The sequence below is a fragment of the Microcaecilia unicolor genome, chromosome 2 (assembly GCF_901765095.1).
Source record: "Microcaecilia unicolor chromosome 2, aMicUni1.1, whole genome shotgun sequence".
Lineage (NCBI taxonomy): Eukaryota > Metazoa > Chordata > Amphibia > Gymnophiona > Siphonopidae > Microcaecilia > Microcaecilia unicolor.
Genome location: NC_044032.1, coordinates 643,874,344 through 643,898,016, shown reverse-complemented (window position 1 = coordinate 643,898,016; position 23,673 = coordinate 643,874,344). Strand labels below are relative to the sequence as shown.

Sequence of the window (23,673 nt, the reverse complement as noted above, 5' to 3'; positions counted from 1 at the left end):
ATGGTTTCTCTCTCCCCTTCTGGTTTACCTTATTTGCAGTGGCAGTGTATTGAAACGCTGTCTGGGCCTGCAATGGGCCTTTTCTTCCAATCCATCCTGCCCCCTTCTGTTGCAAATTCCTGTTTTCAGAAGGGCCCCCCACTGAGTCAGAAGGAAAGGCCCCGTACAGGCCCAGGCAGTGTTTCACTATACTGCCACTGCAGGGTGAACATTTACTGCAAAATAAGGTAAATGGGGAGGGGAGAGCGAGAATGGGTGGAGGCCCCCCCCCCCCCCCCAAGCTACAGTACCTGTTGGGGTAGCTGAAGCCCCACTAGCCAAGAAATCCTCTGAGTCACACTCCCTTCCCCTAGTACTGCCTCAGCAGCGACAAAGTCAGCAGAGTGCCTCCAGCCAATGCTTGCACTCCCCAAACATGCTCAGTTCATGCTCGGGGAGTGCCGGCATCAGTGGCTGGAAGCATCCCGCTGACTTCCTCACTCCTGAGGCAGCACGAGGAAGGGGGGCACTCTGGCATCCCCACCAGCAAAGGTATATCTAATATGTGTGTATGGGGGGGGGGGGGGAGGAAATGCTTGCCCCAAGTCTACCCATCCCCCCCCCCGAACAGCTGGCCATACCCCAATCAATCACAAAGTAATCACAATTTAAAAATTTTAATCGAAACAGCCCTATAAAAAAATATTTTAACCAGTTATTACAAAGAACTCCATTAATTCAGATAGGAAAGATGTTACACTTATACAAGTCACAAACATCACTTACCATTTCTTTTGCTAACATTTACAAATTTGTATACTACATAATCTAACAGTCTAAGCGGTTCAATATGGCAATATCAGGATGTGCTATGTAACTGGTTGAAATCAAATAAGCTTATAGAGGAGAACACAGATACTGGACCTAGACTTTAGCTCTTGTTCCTGTATTCGTAGCCACTGTCTCATGGGTCCTTGCATACAAAGGGTGATAAATGAATACTTTAGATTGCTACGCTCAACATGTTTTGTAAGAAAAATATATTTATTTCCCATTATCAGAAAAGTCTAATTACATTCCATTTCGGAATCTGATATACCTGAACCTCCACCTAGAAGAAAATATCAAACTTGTGATAACTTGGAGAACTGGTCCTGCACTGCTCATTAGATTTGCTGGTTCTTTCAGAAGAGTAAAGAAATAAGTCATTTTCATAATTGTTTTGTTCAGACAATCCAGCTGTAAAATTACAACTTTCCAATTCCTATTTAAGTGGCATCAATTTGCCTTGATCCAATTTTCTGGATATTCCCTTTTTAACAGATTAAGACTTGCTTCTCACACTTTTAAACAAAGTCCACAGCCTTACCGTGTGCACTTAACCAAAAAGATGACAAAAATGCAAATCACAATGATACTAAAATCCAATCTCTTGATGCCACCATGTTGAACTTCCACTACAGATCACAACTGCTTCATCCCTATAGTTATGCCCAGTAGTGAATTTGCTAGTGCAAAGTTTAAGAACAGACCTGGTGCTGAACAAAACCTGAAAACAGCACGACACAACCATTCTCTCTCTCACCAAGACCAACGAAGGTGCCAAACTACTGATATGACACTGCCGTACAGCCCAGTACTGACTTATGAGAGGCGTTGTTGGTATATCTATACACAATATACAAAAGATATGTGCACAAGATAACCATTTTGTAGCCTGTAGAGTTACGAATCCTAATCATCACATCCTAGCAGCAGATAACAGCATCTATATAAATTCTGACTCCAGTGCACTTTGGTTTATTGTACATGCTTTATTAAAATGGTACTCATATTTACAATATCCTTCTGGGTCTCTCTCATGCCTACACACAGACATACATACATCCAAACATACGACTTCACAGAGTCGAAGGCTGTACTCCTGAATAGTAAGTTGCTCCTTGGGGAAGGATTTTTTTTTTTATTTAGAAAGAAACAATGAAGTAGGGAGGGAATGCATTTGGCCATTACAATGCTAATCATTTTCATGTATATTAACATATATGGCAGTAACACTGAGTATTCCTTTTACATTCTATATACAGAATGACATCAAGATCTTTCAGTCAACACAGAACATACCACCATCAGTCTCAAATGCTGCTCATAGTGACTGAACTAATACATATGGGGCTTTCCCTTAAAACGATTCAAGTCTTTGCAAGAGAAATAAGGCACGATTATTACTGATTTGATTTAGGGGAAGGGAGGGAGGGGTAAAGACTGGCTTTGGAAGGTGACCAGCAAAGAAGAATTTCTTTTCTTTCGTTTTATTTTTAATCAAGTTCCTTTGAGTAAGCAGTCTTGTATCCCTCCTCCTGATCTGCAGTGATTTCTCTTAGGAGAGCTGAAGGAATTATCTGCCAGTGCCAGCAGAGCCCACATACATACATTTGGAATTTCACATTTAACACCTGTTTCGGTAGTGCAATGCAGACTACTTGGACAAATGTATGTGGAAAAAAAAATCACACATCATTAATGCTCAAAAAAAGGAACACAGGGAAAAAAAAACACACAGCATTTGAGGCAAAGCTCCTAAACTCTCTCATAGGAAAGCAGCTCATTGATATCAAGAACTTTTTGTTAGCCTCAATTTACTGGTAAAAGTGAACATTTGAATATGTATTTTCTTTTTTCCCCTGGATTTTACCTCTGGACCTTTTATTAATGAAACCTAACTTGACATAACTGCAAGGAAAGGAAAATGTTTGGCAACATAAATCATATAATGCCAAGTATTAAAATCTTCATTGTGGAAAGAAATTTCTCATTTCCTTGTACAAAACGTGTTGAACAGTTGCAGCAGATGAATTATTCCCAGACACGCAAGTTATTCTAGGAAGGAGTAAAAGGTTGCAGTTCTGAAGGCCCCTGACTTTGGTTGTGTACAAAGTTCAATCCTGTTTTGTATGATCCTTGGTATCTTCCTCGTCTGTATATTCTGATGGCTCTTCTCCTGGTTTTAGCAGTCGGCCTACATAATCGTATTTCTCTAAAAGAAAAAAAAAATGTTTATTTTTAAATAGGATGTTTTTAACCCACTGGTTTGTAAACCTTAAAATCAACAGTTTGTATTTGCTTAATGATCTCATTAACTACATTCCACACTCATTTCTTTTTGGAGGAGGTGGTCTGCCTGGCAGTTTCCTCCTTTCTATGTTCAGTTCAACTGGAACCAGTTCAAATGGGAGTGTGGCACGATGGAATTCATACTTCATTCAAAACTAAGTTCACTCCTCCCCTTCCTCCACCCTCCTCTCCAAAAAAAGAAAATAAAACACTTACAACTGAGTTAAGAAGTTGGCTAACCTATTTTATTTCTATTCTTTTTTTTTTTTTTTTTTTTACAAAACTCCCTCCTTAACATTTTATTCTGGTAGTCAAGAATATAATTTTAATTGACTATATTGTGAGAAAATATTACTACTTTTCAACCAAGATTCTCCACTACAGTGTTCAAGATTCTCAAGAAATCCACCTTAGCATAAATGGTGTGTTAAGATAGACTTGGGAAAATCCACTGCTTCTCCCCCCCCCCCCCCCCCCCCCCACAAAAAAAAACAAACAAACAAAACAATTCTTTATCAAGTTTTAGGATAAGCAGCATAAAATCAGTTTTACTGTTTTGGGATCTTGTTAGGTACTTGTGACCTGGATTGGCCACTGTTGGAAACAGGATACTGGGTTTGATGGACCTTCAGTCTGTCCCAGTATGGCAATACTTATGTTTTTATGACAGCACTTTCTAAAGACTGTGATTACTGACGTGTTCGTTTTTATGCTGAATTACTTAGTTTGTAATCCTTCATAGAAACAGAGAAACATGAAGGCAGATAAGTTCCATATGACCCATCCAGTCTGCCCATCCTCTGTAACCCCTAATTCTTCCGTGTTCCTAAGCGATCCCACATGCTTATCCCATGACTTTTTAAATTCTGGAACAGTCCTCGACTCCACCACCTCCACCGGGAGGCCATTCCACGCCTCCACCACCCTTTCTGTGAAATAATACTTCCTTAGGTTACTCCTAAGCCTGTTCCCTCTTAACTTTGTCATATGCCCCCTCATTCCAGAGCTCTCCTTCATTTGAAAAATGCTTTCTTCCTGTACATAAATGCCCTTGAGATATTTAAACGTCTCTATCACGTCTCCTCTCTCCCTCCTCTCTTCCAGCGTATACATGTTGAGGTTCATAAGCCTGTCCCTATAATTTTTGCATTCAAGACCGCTTACTAATTTCGTAGCCGCCCTCTGGACCGACTCCATCCTGTTTATATCTTTCCATAGGTGCAGTTTCCAGAACTGCACGCAGTACTCCAAATGAGGCCTCACCAGAGACTTATACAACGGCACTATCACCTCCTTTTTCCTGCTGGTCATGCTTCTCTTTATGCACCCAAGCATCCTTCCGGCTTTGGCCGTAGTTTTCTACCTGTTTGAAAGCTTTAAGGTCGTCCGACATAATCACCCCCAAGTCCCACTCTTCCTTCGCACACCCCCTATTCTGTACCGTTCCCTCAGATTTTTGCGACCCAAGTGCATGACCCTGCATTTTTTGGGATTAAACCTTAGTTGCCAAATATCGGTCCATTCCTCTAGCTTCACTAGGTCCTTCCTCATATCATTCACACCCTTCCAGGGTGTTGACCCTGTTGCAGAGTTTAGTATCATACTTAAAGAGATAAACCTTACCAGACAGCCCTTCCGCAATATCATTCACAAAGACGTTAAAAAGAGCCGGCCCTAGGACTGATCCCTGCGGTACTCCACTGACGACATCCTTTTCTTCAGAGCAAGCTCCACTTACCACTACCCTCTGTCTCCTACCATTCAACCAATTTTTTACCCAATCAGTTACTCTAGGTCCCACACAGAGGGCACTCAATTTATTTATCAGTCGCCTGTGCAGAACTGTGTCAAAGGCTTTGCTCAAATCCAAGTATACCACATCAAACGCCCCTCCCACATCCAACTGTTTGGTCACCAAGTCGAAGAAGTCAGATTCGTCTGACATGACCTGCCACTAGTGCCTCGGGTCCCGCATTCCATGTAGTTCAAGAAATGTCACAATCCTCTTCTTTACTACTACTTATTTCTATAGCGTTAGAAGCGTTTCCATTAGCTTACTCACCACCGAGGTCAGACTGACAGGTCTGTAATTCCCTACTTCCTCCTTACTTCCACTCTTGTTCAAAGGAACCACATCCACCCTTCAGTCCAGTGGGACCACTCCAGTTTCTAAGGAAGCATTGAAGAGGTCCGTTAGCGGAGCCGAAAGAACTTCTCAGAGTTCCTTAAGCACCCTCGGGTGTATCCCATCAGGCCCCATCGCTCTGTCTACTTTTAGTTTGGCAAGCCCCTCACGAACACAGTCCTCCGTAAACGGGTCTTGGTCTACCATACCTGCATCCCCTTTAGCCTTTGCTTTCTGCAACCCTACCCCATTTTTTCCTTAGTGAACACAGAGCTAAAATAATCGTTAAGCAGGTCAGCTTTATCCTTATCTTCCACATATTTCTCTCCCTCAGTTTTGAGCCTCATAATGCTATCCCTCTTGTCACTTACATATCTAAAAAAGGTCTTGTCCCCCAATTTTACCGTATTGGCTATCTTTTCCTCCATTTGCCGCTTCACTTTTCTGATAGCTTTTCCAGCTTCTCTTTGCTTATTTAGGTATTCTCTCCTGTCTTCATCTTTCTGAGTCATAGGCTAAGTCCCCAACAATCCCTACAAGTGTGCAAAAAGCACTCTCACAATGGTAGGATTCCTTCCTAAGGGATGGAAAAACCCAAACATCAGGTTGCTCAGGTGCCTAAATTTGACACCTGCCAGACTTGACAGAAAAACTAATGCTGTCAGGTAGCAAGCGGCAGGAGGGAAGATGAAGATATAGGAAGCAAGGGAGGAGGAAAGACAACACACCTCCCCCCTTGCCCCAATAAAAAGAAGGCCAAGCATCAGGATTTCTCCTACAATATTCAATCTGCCTATTAGATATCACTGTTCTGCAATGAATGGGATTCCCTCCTCTACAACATTTCCAAATATGATTGTCATGGGGAGCAGAAAACCTAATCCAGAAACTACAACCAGGTCTTCCGCATGACAGTGTCCAACAATACTATTGAATAACCAGGTCAACCCTCTTTAAATGCTTTTTATGGTAATTTAAAATGTGTAAAATATAGGAGAAATTTACCCTTAAATGATAATTTTCTTTCCTTGAGTCCTGCTAGACCAGTCCAGACTGATGGGTTATGTCACCCTATTTGCAGAAGGGAGGCAGAGAGGCAGAGACTTTCAATGACATCAGTATAACAGGTGGTGCAGCCAGGAATATTCTCAGTTTGCTAATGCCAAAGCTATTTAACTAAAGGAACCTATATACATGTGGAACCCTGGGAAACCCTCTAAAGACCCCAGAACATTAAATAACATATATAAACGAACAGGAAAGAGCAGCCCAATGCCAAGGGGAGACCAGAACTCCCATCTTCCCAGGTGTGTCCTGGATTGGTTAAGGGTGGAGTGCACATAGAGGGAAAATATTACTGTTGAGAGTTATGCAACTGAGTATTTTGAATCAGTACAGGACCGTGCTAAGATCAGCAAAGAGCATATATATTTCTAGTCTTATCTGCTCCGAGGGAAATTTCTCAACAACTGTTTTATATCATAGATAGTCTCTCTGAATGAGCATTCTATAACCTTCCCAGTTAAAATTCTACCAAATCAGTTTGTATTTTGAATAAGGCACTTAACTTTCACTGTCAATCCAATCTTATTTCTCAGTATTTTGATCCTCTGTCTCATTCTGATTTTAGAACAGCAATGCAGGAAAATTAATAATGGGTTTGTTTTCCTCTTTTCTCCACTAACACTTTGCTCCCTGGGGAAACATATTTTGGATGCAATGTAAATTCACTGGCTGATGTGATTCCTCCAAAATTGATAAAGGACTGTTGGAATATTCTCTGATTTTTAAGACATTCTGAATTCTAGCCTGAAACAGGGTTTTCAGTATCATCTTTATGCTGATGACTCCCAGATCCACCTCTCTCCACACCAGAAATCTCAGCAGGAATCCAGGCCAAAGTATCAGCCTGTCTGTATGACATTGCTGCCTGGATGTCTCAGCGCCATCTGAAACTAAACATCTCTCCTCTTCCCCCATTCTCTATTTCTGTGGATAACACTCTCATCCTTCCTGTCTCATCAGCTCATAACCTTGGGGTCATCTTCGACTCCTCCCTCTCCTTCTCTGCACATATTCAGCAGACTGCTAAAACCTGTTTCTCTCTCTGTAATATATGCAAAATTCGCCCTTTCCTTTCTGAGCACACTACCAGAACCCTCATCCACACTCTGCTTCTCACAGGGCTCCCACTTAGCCATCTCTCTCCTCTTCAATCTGTTCAATATTCTGCTGCACGACTAATATTCCGCCAGTGTCGTTATGCTCATATTAGCCCTCTCCTCAAGTCATTTCACTGGCTTCCTATCCGTTTCCGCATACAGTTCAAACTCCTCTTATTGACCTATAAGTGCATTCACTCTGCAGCTCCTCAGCACCTCTCCAGTCATCTCTCCCTACATTGCTCCCTGGGAACTCCGTTCATTGGGTAAATCTCTCTTATCTGCACCCTTCTCCTCCACTGCTAACTCCAGACTCCATTCCTTTTATCTTGCTGCACCATATGCCTGGAATAGACATCCTGGGCCGGTACATCAAGCTCCATCTCTGGCCGTCTTCAAATCTAAGCTAAAAGCCACCTTTTTGATGCTGCTTTTAACTTATTCACTTGTTCAGAACCCTTATTTTATCATCCTCACTTTAATAGTCCCTTATCTTTTGATTGTCCTGTTTGTCCTAATTAGATTGTAAGCTCTGTCGAGCATGGACTGTCTCTTCATGTTCAAGTGTACAATGCTGCATATGTCTAGTAGCGCTTTAGAAATGATAAGTAGTAGTAGATTATTTCCGGAATCCTGGAAATGTTCTATGATCTGGCTACTTTCGAAGAAACATAATTTACGTAAGGCAGAACAAGTCTTTCTTTCATAGTCAAACTTTGAGAAGGTAGTGGCACATCACATTGTTCAATTTTGGAAGGCAACCAATGTCTTCTACCCCTGTCAATAAGGATTCCATAAGGGTCATATTACAGAGACATTAAAAGTAAAGATGTTTTCTCAGATCATGAAATATCATGAATATAGGAAAGAAAAATATCATGAAATATAGGAAAGAAAAAAGAGGTTCTGTTGATGGGAGATTTCAATCTGCCGGTTGTAGATTGCAAGGTTCCGTCTGCCAAATCGGAAAGAAGTAGAGAGATCGTGGATGCTTTCCAAAGTGCTCTGCTCAAACAGATGGTGACAGAACCCACGAGGGAGGGAGCGATGCTAAATCTGGTGCTCACAAATGGGGATAGTGTGTCAAATGTCCGAGTGGGTGCACACCTGGGAAGCAGTGACCATCAAACGGTTTGGTTTGATATAACGGCTGAAGTGGAGGGCGGCCACTCTAAACTCAAAGTCCTGGATTTCAAGCGTGCTGACTTTAGTAAAAATGGGGGAATACCTGAGGAAGGAGACGATGGGCTGGGAGGACGTACATGAAGTGGAAGGGCAGTGGTCCAGGCTGAAAGAAGTATTAAATAGGGCCATAGACCTTTATGTAAGGAGAGTAAATAAAAGCAAGAGAAAAAGGAAACTGATATGGTTCTCCAAGCAAGTGGCTGAGAAAATAAAGGCTAAAGAGTTAGCATTCCAGAAATATAGAAAATCTCAAGAGGAACACGGGGAGGAATACCGGATGAAACTGAAAGAAGCCAAGAGAGAGGTACGTCTGGCGAAGGCGCAAGCGGAAGAACAAATGGCTAGAAATGTAAGGAGGGGCGACAAAAATTTCTTCAGATATATTAGTGAAAGAAGAAGGACTAAAAAGGTAATTGTGAGACTAAAAGATACAGCGAACCGCTATGTAGATAATGATGAAGAAAAAGCCAATTTGCTAAATAGATACTTGTGTTCGGTTTTCACTGAAGAAAATCCTGGAGAAGGACCGCGAGGGACTGGCAAAAGTACACCTGAGAATGGAATGGATATAGCACCGTTCATGGAAGAGAGTGTGTATCAACAGCTTGGAAAGCTAAAGGTGGACAAAGCCATGGGACCGGACAGGATCCACCCCAGAATATTGAGGGAGCTCAGAGAGGTTCTGACGGGTCCTCTTAAAGATTTGTTTAATAAATCCTTGGAGACGGGAGAGGTTCCGAGGGACTGGAGAACGGCGGAGGTGGTCCCTCTTCACAAAAGTGGTGATAGGGAAGAAGCTGGAAACTACAGGCCGGTAAGCCTCACTTCGGTTATTGGAAAAGTAATGGAAGCCATGCTGAAGGAAAGGATAGTGAATTTCCTAGAAGCCAATAAGTTGCAAGATCCGAGACAACATGGTTTTACCAGAGGGAAATCGTGCCAAACGAATCTCATTGAATTCTTTGATTGGGTAACTGGAGAATTGAATCATCGACGTGCTATAGACGTAACCTACTTAGATTTTAGCAAAGCTTTTGACACGGTTCCCTACAGGAGGTTCTTAAATAAACTAGATGGGCTGAAGATAGGTCCCGAAGTGGTGAACTGGATTAGGAACTGGTTGACGGACAGACGACAGAGGGTGGTGGTAAATGGAGTTCGCTTGGAGGAGGGAAAGGTGAGTAGTGGAGTGCCTCAGGGATCGGTGCTGGGGCCGATTCTGTTCAATATATTTGTGAGTGACATTGCCGAAGGGTTAGAAGGTAAAGTTTGCCTATTTGCGGATGATACTAAGATTTGCAACAGAGTGGACACCCGGGAGGGAGTGGAAAGCATGAAAAGGGATCTGAGGAAGCTAGAAGAATGGTCTAAGGTTTGGCAATTAAAATTCAATGCGAAGAAATGCAAAGTGATGCACTTAGGGAGTAGAAACCCACGAGAGACGTATGTGTTAGGCGGTGAGAGTCTGATAGGTACTGAGGGGGAGAGGGATCTTGGGGTGATAGTATCCGAGGATCTGAAGGCGACGAAACAGTGTGACAAGGCGGTGGCCGTAGCGAGAAGGTTGCTAGGCTGTATAGAGAGAGGTGTGATCAGCAGAAGAAAGGAAGTGTTGATGCCCCTGTACAAGTCATTGGTGAGGCCCCACCTGGAGTATTGTGTTCAGTTTTGGAGGCCATACCTCACGAAGGATGTTAAAAAAATGGAAGCGGTGCAAAGAAAAGCTACGAGAATGGTATGGGATTTGCGTTCCAAGACGTATGAGCAGAGACTTGCTGACCTGAACATGTATACCCTGGAGGAAAGGAGGAACAGGGGTGATATGATACAAACGTTCAAATACTTGAAAGGTATTAATCCGCAAAAAAAATCTTTTCCAGAGATGGGAAGGCGGTAGAACAAGAGGACATGAAATGAGATTGAAGGGGGGCAGACTCAAAAAAGATGTCAGGAAGTATTTTTTCACGGAGAAGGTAGTGGATGCTTGGAATGCCCTCCTGCGGGAGGTGGTGGAGGTGAAAACGGTAACGGAATTCAAACATGCGTGGGATGTGCATAAAGGAATCCTGTGCCGTAGGAATGGATCCTCAGAAGCTTAGCCAAAATTGGGTGGCGGAGCAGGTGGGGGAAGAAAGGTTGGTAGTTGGGAGGCGAGGATAGTGGAGGGCAGACTTATACGGTCTGTGCCAGAGCCGGAGATGGGAGGCGGGACTGGTGGTTGGGAGGCGGGAAATACTGCTGGGCAGACTTGTACGGTCTGTGCCCTGAAAAAGGCAGGTACAAATCAAGGTAAGGTATACACATATGAGTTTATCTTGTTGGGCAGACTGGATGGACCGTGCAGGTCTTTTTCTGCCGTCATCTACTATGTTACTATGTATAGGGATCATTACAAGGATGTACTCATGATCCAGTTAGATTTTTTTATTTATAATTTTCAACTTAATACATAAAGATGATATTACATCAAAATGCATGGAATTCACAAAATATATACAATCCAACAGAATTGTTCTATTTATATAAAAATAAAGAAACTACCAAAATAATTAGTCCACAATGGAGAGGATCCAAGAGAGGAAATAATACAAAGCAATAAACTTAATCAACTTAAATTAACGACCAGATGGAAGTTAGAATCAAGCAGCCTAGTCAGCACATTTAACTAGGAGATACTAATACAGGGGTATCCTTTACAATCTCTCGAGCCAAAACAAATTCTTGTAGTCTTTTAGGGCACGTAAAAAGGTAATTAACACCATGCATAGTAATCATACACTTACAAGGAAATTTAACTAGAAAAGTACCCCCAAGTGAAAGGATTTTTGGTTTAAAAACCATCATTTCCTTCCTCCTGGCTTGTGATTCTTTAGAAAGATCAGGAAAAATCTGGAGTTTAGCGCCCATAAAGACAGCATTCATTTTCTGGAAATAAGTACGCAATATTAAGTTTTTGTCTGATTCCAGTGCAAAAGTAACAAGCAATGTAGCTCTATCTGAAATTTCAGATCTTTCAAGAAAATCAGTCAGGTCATTTTGTGGAGATTCTGGAACCACATTAGATACTTTCATTGATTTTCTAAGATAAACTGTTTTAGTCACTAAAGGGTGACTTATTGGAATATCCAGTATCTCAAGAAAGTATTTTTTCAAAAGTTCAACAGATGTAATAAATGGAGAAGATGGAAAGTTTAGAAATCTTAGGTTACATCTTCTAAGCTGATTCTCCATATATTCTAATTTACGTGCCTGAAAATTATTGTCTTTAATTACAGAGACCATTGAAGTTTGCAAAGTTTTTAATTCAGAATCGACACTTTCAATTTTAGATGTAAACTTCTCAACTCTAGTGGAGATCTGTGATTCAGTAACTTTTAGATGATTTATTTCCGTCTGAGTATAGTTAAACATTTGCTGGAGAGAGGTGTTCAGCCCCTGTATGGCCTCCCAGAGATTGTCCAAAGTGACTTTTTCTGGCTTTAACATACCTCTTCCTAATCCAGTAGCTGTTCCTCCCTGGATTATAGCTGGGGGTAAATAACCCCCTTCAGTTGTTAAAGTACCTGGTGTAGAAGCAGAAGCTGGGCCTCCCACCGTCGTTGGGAAGTCACCAACTTCGGATGTTCCCTCAAACGACTCCCCTTCAGCTCCGCTAGTTCGCCCTGGTTGTGGAGGAGTCAAACTAGGAGGGCTCAATGTGACGCCCTCTGCGCTGTGCTCCGATGTTGGCGTTATGGAGCTACCAGAAGCTTGAGTCGGCGTTCCCAGTGCTCGGATTCCGAAACTTTCCAGCTTTGATTGAGACATGGTGGGTATTCCAACTGCGCTCGGGGAGGCAAGAGCTGCAGTTTTACCTTTCCTCTTCCCCATTGCTCTTGGGGAGCGCTCCGTGTCAGCAATTCGCGGCGGTAAGTTTCAGGAGCTCCGACAAGCACGTCTGGTCAGGCGGCCATCTTGGATCTCGATCCAGTTAGATTTAACAACAGCATTGATGATGTTGACCATTTTCTTTTTATTTAGACTGGAGCAGACAGGTATCTTAGGGATACCGTTGAATTGGTTCCAATCTTCCTTCTTAAGTCAGTCATTTTGGATGCTCGTTGATGATGGTCAGCCATCAATACAATCACTTATGGGGTTCCACAAAGCTCCATTCTGGCACCTATCCTGCTTAATATTTTTCTCTCTGCTTGCGAAGTTACCAGGGTTACACAGTGCTGTACAGTTTAACACAGAAAGACAGTCCCTGCTCAGAGGAGCTTACAATCTAAAGGGATTCACACCCATTTTTATGCTAATGATATACAACTAATAATTGCTCATGACTCCTGGGGACACCACATTACACCTTGCTCTAGAACAGAAGCTAGAACAGGTTAAGTGCTGCTGGATGATCACAAGTTATTCCTGAACCCTTTTAAGTGTGAAGCTTTATGGGTCTCTTTTCCAGTTGTACCCCTTTTTATCCCTAAGTTTTTAAATCACTCTATATCAGTAAAGAAAACAGTAACATCTTTGGGGGTCATCTGGAACTCTAAATCGACATTCCATCCATATCTCTATTATTAAAAGTTCCTTTTATTATTAAGGAAAAATTGATCTTTATGGTGGTTTCTCAATAAGGTGGCAATCAAAATCTCATTACATTCACTTGTGATGGAAAGAATTGACTAATGCAATTCCCTTCTTGTAGAGTGCCTTCAATATCAGCTAAAGTGACTGCAATCAATACAAAATACAGCAGTAAAGCTGCTTTATGAAGTAAAGAGATAACTCCACCCCTTAGAGAACAGCACTGGCTGTCCATTGTGTCAAGAATTAAAATTTAAAATTCTTGTTCAGGTACAATGGACATTCTATACAGGAACACCCTCTTACCTACATGCCCCTTCTGCTTTCATACCAACCCACTCAGTCTACAATCATCACAAGCTAATTACTTGTTGGTTCCTTCACATAAAAGGCTATGGCTAGATTCCTCACGTCATACCGCATTTGGCTGTATTGCACCTATGTTGTGGAATTCCCTCCCTACAAACCTTAATTAGGAAGTCTCTTATCAAAAATAAGGCAGGCTTGAAAACATGGTTTGGGAGTTTGGATTGATAGACATTTATTTAGATTTTTTTTTAATTAGTGCTCTTATAATAGGTTGTATTCTATTCCTTGTGTGTACAGTAAATAAGTAGTAGTAGTAGTAGTAAAGAGTCTTCTGGATAAATTATTGTTATGCTATTCATCCCCTTCCTTTCATGTCCTCGTGTTGTTTTTTTACACTTTTTCTGATTATAATTTTCTGTACACCACTCTGATGTGAATTTGAAGTGTGGTATAACAAACTTTAAATAAGCACCTGGGCTGGTAGCCAAACCTCATATTGCTAGGACTTGGGAGACCTGCATTACAACAGCACCCACTGAAGGTGTCTCATGTGGGCTTTCGCCCAAGGCATTACTTCAAGCATTGTTGCCATGGAGCCCTGAAACTGTAGAAAGTGCTGAACCCCATGCTAGAATGAACTTTCCTGCACCCAGAACTTGTGCAAGCATTCTTGTGTTAGAACCACCATACAATGCTTGATGATGTTACAAAAAAAAAAAAAACAACTCATGAGATAGTACCCTCTCAGAGGTTAGAGTAACTCACTCTTGGTATATACTTTACTACTCAGCTCAGGCACTTGAGTAGCCTGACCATCTGAGAGGTCACCAACCTCTAATCCAACTCAGTACAGATGGACACAAACACCCTGACTAAATAAGTGGGCTGCCACAACTACCAGAAACCCGCCCACCCCTAGACCCCCACACCTCGTAGGAAGCAGAAGCGATGCCCATTTGTTTTACTTCTCCAGGCACCATCTTCAAAACTGCCGTGTAATGAACTGCATAGGGAAGGGCGCAGCTATTTTAAACATGGCACTCAGAGAAGCAAAAACGAATGGGCATTCTACAAGGTATGGAGTCTGGTGGTGGACGGGTTTCTTCTAGACCACCAGGTCAAGTGACTGGGGCGCAGTTGATCATCAAGGAATTTCTTTCTAAATATTGGGCGGAGGCATGCCCTGATGCTCTAACAGGTCAGGTTGGGAGGGTCTATTAGAACAGGAAGTATTGGGGGGGGGGGGGTAGTGCAGCAGGGTGATCGGGTTGAAGAGACATACAGGGTGCTACTAGACCCCACTCCTCTCAAATCAACCCTTCCAATGCTGCACTGGACCAGGTGGAAATTTTTCTGCGCTAAGCAGACGAGAATTTTTTTTTTCTTCAAAATTTGGCTGTGGAGTGCATATTGACCACGGTAAAACCATTAGAGCATTTGGTGCACAATAATATGAGCACGAACACAGAACTATCCCCTTTTAGCTGGCGTTAGTTTTGAGTATCCCCCCCCTGGAGAGAAAGCCACCTCCATGCTTGACAAGAGGATGGTCAGTGGACCAGTCTCTTGAGGCAATGCCTAGGGTAAGGCTCATTATCAAGATCTGTAGGCCATGGCCTGCACCCTGAGGAGAAATTTAAACTAGCATTTTCTCCTCAGGGTGCAGGCCATGGCTGACTAATGCAGTAAAATTTCTTTTAAACTAGCATTTCTCCTCAAGAAAATATGCTGCATTAGTCAACCTGCACCATCTACTGGAGATATAGAAATACTGGGAATATCCCTGGCTGCAGCACCTGTTATACTGATGTCATCATGTCAGTCTCCATCTGCAGATACACACATAACCTGTCAGTCTGGATTAAATTAACAGGATAAGGAATGAGCATTATGCTACGTTACAAAATAAAATTGGAAAGGTCTCATCAGATCTATGTTAGGAGACAGAGAAGGAAAAATAATGAAGAAGTTCTATCATTAACTTCACAGCCAATAAAGTTAAGGCACATATTTCATATCATTTCCTACAAACAAAATCTTCCTAATAAAATATCTTATGCTCTGTGAAAACTATAACGCACTACAAAACACAATTTGTGGATACTAAACAGCTCATAATGTATGTAGCCAATTTACTAGAACTGTCTTCTCACCTGGTTGCTTCCTCTTATTCCAACTGGAGTCATAAGCTTGAAGGAACTGGCCTCAGACCAAGCCATGCACCTTCATAGATGCCCAGACCTTTCCCATTCAGCCCAGCTATTGCAGTAGGAATTCTCATTATCCATAGACCATAGCTCCTTTTAGCATTAGATACACATGCACCTATGTCTGACACTGTCTGAGCTGTTCCAATATGCAGTGACCAAGACAACCCCCTTCCCCACCCTCCAGGGACCTTAAGCATTGCTACCAAAGAAATAGGTTCATTTAGTTTGCTTCATTTCCTGGTGCAATGCCACAGATCCGTTTTCTATTCACAAATTTGTTAACGAGGGATCCTGTGTTGCATATAGCGATCCAGTTTAGGATGGGCTGGAGCGCTTCGACTGAAACTCCAGTCATTTGGGAATGCGAGGACAGTGCTGGGCAGACCTTTACTGTCCCGCAAATGGCAAGACAGATTTGGATAGGCTGGAGTGGGCTTTGACAGCAACTCCAGTAGTTGGAACATAAGGACAGAGCCGGGCGGACTATGTCCCAGAAACACCAATGATCAAGTATATAATATCACGTTCATTGTTCATTTAAATCTTGACTTGATAATGAATGTGACTGTTCGGCAGACTGGATGAACCATTCAGGTCTTTATCTGCCATCACAACTACGTTACTATGTGTTACTAACACTAACTTTTTTTTGCCTCTATCAGAAAACTGTCTCATCAATTCACCACTCCTGCTAAGAATTACTTTATATTACTCCAGATTCTACCCGAGGACCTTGTACTGTGACTTTTTGCTCAATTGTCCTTTTTACTGAAAAACTTTATTTCTTGCACCTTAAATTCTGCTTTTGGTGCATTTGAAAGTCTCTAATTCCTTTCTTCCCTAAACCCACCTTGTCTTTGTTCTCCTCTAGGGTATATATATCTTTAGGTCTACAATTCTCATTTCACAGGGTTTTTGGTATACCGTTTCATTTTCAAACCTCTTGTCTGTTCTGCTTCTATTTTATTTATTTAAAAACCATCTACATTCTACACCATCCTAAGTTCTGGGCAGATAAATTTTGCATACATAACAAAATTACACAATATAAAATAAGACGACCCAAAATAAAAACCCTTAACATAAAATATACAAAGCAAACACATTTGCTTCATAGTTATCTCAATCATTAATAATTTGGTCATCAACCTCCTCACTGCAGAAAAAAGAAGGTTTTAAGTTCTTTTTTAAATTCTTGTATTTTCTTAAATTTCAAAGGCAACATATTCCATAATGAAGGACCTGCAATATAAAAAAATGTAATTTGTTCTCATTTGACTAGCACATGATGTGAAGGAACTTCCAATAGCAATCAGTCTGCTGATCTTAATGTGAAGACTGATAAATATGCAATTTTGCCGCTAAGACCTTGGAAACCTGCCCCTTTAAAACTGTACAAATTATCTTAAATTGTATTCTAAAATCAAGGGGGAGCGCCAATGCAATCGTTTTAAAATTGGAGAGATGTTCATGGCGATTACAGCCAGCCAGTACCCTGGCAACTGAGTTCTGGGCTACCTGTAATGCCCTGAGTTTTTTTGAATCCCCAAAAGCATCTCCAATCCCATCAGCTTAAGTTTTGCTGTATGGCAACGCATAATGGAGGAGTAGCCTAGTGGTTAAAGCACCAATCTTCACAGGACCTGCCAGCAGCTGGAAACTTCATTTATCAATTTCTCTTCTACATATTCTCATAATGTATTTCGCAATAATACTGAGGATTCCTCTTATAAGAACTCCTTGGAACCCAGTTAAGTCAGTCTCAAAAGTAACTGCTTCAATAAAAAAGCAAGAATCCTATACAGAAATGAACACTATTCCTACTGTTTCTGAAAGGAACAAATTCTACAACTTTATCCCACGTACTCATCAAAGAAAGTTCACATATTTAACAGTTACATGTACTATATAGCAATAAAAACAATGTATTACCTTTAATCTGCATTTCCCATTCTCTAACACTTTCCATTTGTACAGCATTTAAATCTGATAGGTCATCATATTCATCTCTGAGTGCGTCTTTATCAAGACAAAATGTTGCTAGCCCTCGGGAAGCATCTCTGCCAGCAAATATTCCATATGGACCCTCTAGAAGAACAGAGAAAAAACCCCACACATTAGTCTGCACCACTATCCAAATATAAAAGCTTATTTATGCCAGTGCTCCAGGAAATCGTAAAACTGATCTGAAAAAGACAGGGGGTGGGGGAAGAGCAATTCAAACCAGTCTATGCAGTTATCACTGTCTATACCAGGATATATTCCAGTTGTCGGTTATACAAGCATACCCACCTGCAGGATATTACTCTATCCAAATCAGTTTTGCGTTCCTTCTTTGCTCCTCTACTTTTTAAGTACATGACCATTCAACCATTCAAGTTCCCATACTGAAGTCAAAACCAGCCCCCCCCCTCCCCATTTTTTTCCAACCTTCAAATCCAGTTTAAATTAATGCTCTCACTATCTATCCCAAGCACCTTAAATTGGGTCAGTATTGGCTCCTACCACCTTTGTTGGTGGGTTATACAACTAAGAAACACGCAAACAATGAAGGAAGAAATGTACATTAAACACCCCCAAAAAATGTCCTTCATGAAGATCAAGAAATCTGTTAAAATCATCACACAGCCATAGTAGCTGTTGATAAGGATGGTTCAAATGTGCAAATCATTCAATTCAAAAATAATTCTATATTGTATACAGAATGACATGTGCATTAAAAAAAATACTTAGCTGTCATGATGTCTGCCGTGCTATTCCTGCTTGGAGTTTATATCGTAACACAGAGCTACTGTAAGAGTTTACTTGTTAATATATCTATTTGGCATGCGTGTTAGTTTTAAAGATATATGTTCATTTCGGCTTCTGTGTGTTGTACTTGTGCCCTTTAGTCTGATGGTTGCTTATACATCTTTGTAAAGTTTTTTTTTTTTTTTTAGGGAAGGGGGTTATACCAGGCATGTACTACTACTACTGCCTCAGATGTTTTTTTCCTCTGAGCTTCTATCCAACCAACTTTTTGTCGGTGGACTTTTTGTTTTCTATGGAATATCAGCAGAGGGCTCATTGTGCTGTAGCGGATATTATTATCTTGCTTCTGCTTTTTTCTCATTCTCCACGTCAGCTTAAGCCATCCTTGGTTCTGTACCCTATTACGTCTCATTTCTGGCACTCACACTAGTGCATTAGAATGGGATGTATACCATCTGCCACTGTACTCCAGATCCGCATTTCGATCCAACACTGCCCCATACTAATGTTAGTCTGTGCCAACACAGGGCATGTGCTTTTCCTACCTTCAGAACAAATGTCATTTTTACAGACCAGATTACATCGTCCTGTATTTAAATGAAATGTTATGGTCTCCAGAATGGAAAATAGCCTTCAAGATGGATTCACAAGTAACCTTCATTATTCTGATACTTTTACTAATGCACATGAGTACAGTTAGCTTTTCTTGATACTTTATTACATTTACTGGTAAACTTGGATGTTTCCAACTTGACAGGTGCTAATTATATAATACTAGTAAGTAATGCCCGTTTCTGGAAAAAATGAAACGGGCGCTAGCAGGGTAATCCCCCCCCCCCCGAGTTGCACACACCCCCTCCGTTCCGAGTTGCACACCTCTCCTCTTCCTCCGTTCATCCCTCAGTGACGTGGTTGCGAGGGCCGCCCCACCCTCAACGTCATCGCATTTTGACGCGAGGGCCGCCCCGCCCTCAACATCATCGCGTTTTGACGCGAGGGCGGAGCTACAGTGACTGGAGCCTGCAGGCCAAACCGGATATCTCGGGCACCTCAAGTTTCCGGCTTGAGGCTTCAAAGTGCCTTTTATATATATAGATATGGGTCAACTGGTCTTTATGTATGACCATTTAGTCTATTCCAGTTTTTCTAGTCTCAACAAATATATCCCAGTTGCCAGATGTAAAAGATCAACTGTACCTAGGGTCTTGTCCCACATTTAAGCCACTTTGTTTGGTTCTCTACCACCCAAACATGCAAGTTCCTATACGTAATACAACACTCAAGACAACTCGTGTTGGGTCTTAACATAGTAGATGACGGCAGAAAAAGACCTGCACGGTCCATCCAGTCTGCCCAAGAAGATAAACTCATATGTGCTACTTTTTGTGTATACCTGACCTTGATTTGTTTCTGCCATTTTCAGGGCACAGACCGTAGAAGTCTGCCCAGCACTAGCCCCGCCTCCCAACCACTAGCCCTGCCTCCCACCACCGGCTCTGCCACGCAATCTCGGCTAAGCTTCTGAGGATCCATTCCTTCTGAACAGGATTCCTTTATGTTTATCCCACGCATTTTTGAATTCCGTTACCGTTTTCATCTCCACCACCTTTGCAATAATCCAAACCGCCACCAAACTGGTGAAGTTCATGCCCAGAAATGGAGTTGCTAACATACCTATGACTTTGCAGGACTGTACCTGATCACCACCACTCTGCCAGCGTAAGCCAAGTTACTTTCTGGTGCAGTTGTGGCCATCCCATGTTTTGCAGCTTGCACTTTGCTGTCAATTTCCTCCCTATCACTCTCCCCTTACCTCTCTGCTTCTGAGAAGCTGAAGCTTGAATTGTTTATAATACTACAACCTCAACCATGTACGTATCCTAAACATGCTTAAAATGGAGAGAAACTGTTCCATAGTTCTAGTTGTAGTTATATATGCAGGAGGTGATGACATCATGAAGAAGGGTTTTGGACATGAATTGAGGTTGCGGGGTGGTAGACAAACATTAGGAAAGTGAAATTACTGACCCAGTAAGCAGGTGTTCTCTGAGGACAGCAGGACAAGTATTCTCACATGTGGGTGATGTCCCCTTACTAAGCCCCAGCATGGAGGCACATAGCATTCCAAAACTTCTAGAAGACTTTAGCAAGATCAGCACCATGTGAGTGTCCTCCCGCCTGAGTCACACAAGACCAGAAGTTTTATAAAAATCAAAGAATGCAACTCCTAGGGGAGATCGAAGGGTATGCGAGAATACTACTTCTGCTGTCCTTGGAGAACCAGCTGCTACAGGCGAGTAACTTCACTTTCTCCATGGACAAGCAAGAGACAGGATTCTCACATGTGGAAATCCCTACGCACCAGGTGAAAACAACTAACAATGGTCAATATGGACTTGCAACAACAAGGCCAATCAGACCAATATGCTAACAAACAGTCCTGTTGTGAACGTGCAGCCTGGAACAGAAAAGAATGGGCCTAGGAGAGAGGAGTTGGATTCTGGACTCTAACCAAATTCTGCAGAACTGTCTGACCAAACTGGCTGTTGCATCGGGTATTCTGCTCAAAGCAGTAGTGAGATGTGAATGTGTGGACCAAAGACCACGTCGCAGCTCTGCAAATCTCCTCAATGGAGGCTGACCTCAACTGGGTAACTGAAGCTGCCATGGCTCTGGCATTGTTAACTGTGACATGACCCACCAGTTTCAGCCCAGCCTGAGCAAAAGTGAGCCAACTGGATAAAGTGTGTCTACCATCCTGTTAAAGTGCTCCCGTCCTGTTTTGATCAAATGAAACAAAAGTTCTAATTTTTATGACAATAAACATTTTTAGTTTATTGCCTCTGCTTGTCTGGACTCATACAGAATCCTGGTGGGTTTGTTGGGTCTGTAAGTGCCTTTTGGGAACTGTGGGACCACTGGGAGTGTAGCCCCCAGTAACCTAGAAACCACTGGGGTTAATTTGAGAGTGGGAGACTTGCCCAGAGATGGTTGGGACCCAGTCAGTAGGAAGAGGGTACTAGTGTAGAGTAGAAGTGGCTGGTGCAGGCAGACCTGAGCTGTGCTGGGAATAAACCCTCTTAAGTGGCCGTGGGGTAGCCCTAGGTGGGTGACTAGGCATTTAAGTATTTCCATGTAATTTCATTGAGTGTCCCCTTGTGTTTGTACTTTTTGAAAGAGTGAAAAAAATCTATTCACTTTTACCCGTTCTACTCCACTCAGGATCTTGAAGACCTCAATCATATTTTCCCCCTCAGCCATTTTTTCTCAAGCTGAAGAGATCTAACCTCTTTAGCCTTTCCTCATATGGGAGAAGTTCCATCCCCTTTATCATTTTGACTGCTCTTTGAACCTTTCTAATTCTGCTACATCTTTTTTTTAGATACAGAGACATGACTGAATGCAATACTCAGGTTGCATCATGGTGTAATACAGATGTATAATATTCTTGGACTTTTGTATCCCTTTCCTAATAATTCCTACAATCCTTTCCCCTTTTTCCCCTGGTAGAATGGGTTCAACCACATGGGCCTTTGAAGAGTTCCTCAGTGAGCATTTTGTGTTGCTAAGAGCTAAAGTTTGACGCTACTGGTGGGCAATTTGGGGGAAGTTGACAAACTGAGTGTGTAACCCATTCAAATTGGAGAACCTACTTGTCTAAGGTTACAAGAGGGCCACCTTTCTTGGAAAAAAATTCAACCTCCCTCCTATCAGTAGGTCACACAGGACAGATACTTCTCCTTCAGCTAGCCAGTCAAAAGCTTGTCAGCTACCTGGACTACGGAGTTAGCTAGGACTTCTGGGAGTGCTGCTGCCAAGGTTAGGCCTGTTGATGAGGGCTGGAGGAAGGAGAATAGGACATCCCAGAGAGGAGGAATCGGAGTTTGAAACCCCTAAAGTTGCTGAATCAGTGACCACTAAGAGCTGAAAGGTAGTGGTGGTTGGCAATTCTCTTCTGAGGCGTACAGAGGAGTCCATCTGCAGACCAGACATGAGGTCTTGGGAAGAGTGCTGTCTACCAGGTGCCAAGATTCAAGATGTTACAGACAGCTTGCGGAGACTCATCAAGACCAATGACTATTATCCAATACTACTCATCCATGTGGGCACAAATGATACCCCTCTGAATATATCAAAAGTGATTTCATGGCTCTGGAAGAGAGGGTGAAGCAGACTGGTGCATAAGGTGGTGTTCTTGTTGATCCTCCCAAGGCAGATAAGCTTGCATCCTGTCGTCAAGAAAATTTTGGTACCTAGACCATAGGGATGCTTTTCCAAGGGCTGCTGAGCAGAAATGGTGTCCATCAAAGAAAGAAAAAAGTTTTTCCAGAAGCAGACTGGCTAACCTACTGAAAAGGGCTCTAAACTAGAATCCTTGGATCAGGGTGATCAAAGCCCTCAGAAGTACAAGCTCTCAGGTAAGTGAAGCATTAAATACCTCTACACAAAAAGGGACAACATCTGGAAAACAGTATACACTAATGCCCGAATTATGAGAAATAAGGTTTCAGATTGTGAGTCTGTGATGAAGAGGCTGATCTGGAGTTAGTGGTGATCACAGAGACATGGTTCACAGAGAACCATGACTGGGATATAGTTATAATGGGCTATAATCTGTTCAAGACAGACAGTAGAAGAAACGGAGGGAGTGGCATTATATGTTAAAAGATAATATTAAAACCACATAATCGCAGGACCTATAGGAGAGGCACTGTAGGTCAATCTGGAAAGAGGGAATGGCAAATGTATTTACATTGGTGCGATGACAGACAGAACTAGACAGATTTAATTGAAGATATTCAAAATATAGTTGTGAAAGAGGAAGTACTACTAATAGGTGAGTTTAATATGCCAGATGTCAATTAGGGTATCTCTATTGTGGGGTACTTTAGAAGCAAGGAGATACGGGATTCTCTATAGGGAGAACTATTCCAGCAGCTGGTAATGGAACACACATGGGATGAGGCCATACAGCTGGAGGCAAGTGAACTGATTACCCACACCCGCACGCTGACAGAAACTAGCCCAAAGCAAACTAAACAGCAGGCTCAGTACACATACATAAAGACACACACAAGCTGCCCCTAGATATCCCAAACAAAGGGAAAGTAATTGAAATCCCTGAACAGGGAACACAGATACACAACCAGAGTAACGTTCTGACAGAGAACTGTAAAGGCTTTAGGCTGCCAAGAAATGTAACGCCAAAGCAGGGAAAGCAAGAGCATGTGGGCTTAAGTACTACCCACTGACGTCAGCTCAAACC

General features: G+C 42.1%; 1 protein-coding gene across 1 annotated transcript in view; it reads right to left on the bottom strand.

Annotated features, from left to right (window-relative positions):
• Positions 1 to 640: 640 nt before the first annotated feature.
• PGRMC2 (progesterone receptor membrane component 2) overlaps positions 641 to 23,673 on the bottom strand; it is a 72,443-nt gene continuing 49,410 nt past the window's right edge. The window contains exons 2-3 of the mRNA XM_030191740.1: positions 17,589 to 17,744; positions 641 to 3,016 (exon numbers count right to left, since the gene is read on the bottom strand). Of these exons, the coding sequence (XP_030047600.1) occupies positions 2,919 to 3,016; positions 17,589 to 17,744 (254 nt within the window). The 3' untranslated portion in view covers positions 641 to 2,918. The remainder of the gene's footprint in view (positions 3,017 to 17,588; positions 17,745 to 23,673) is intronic.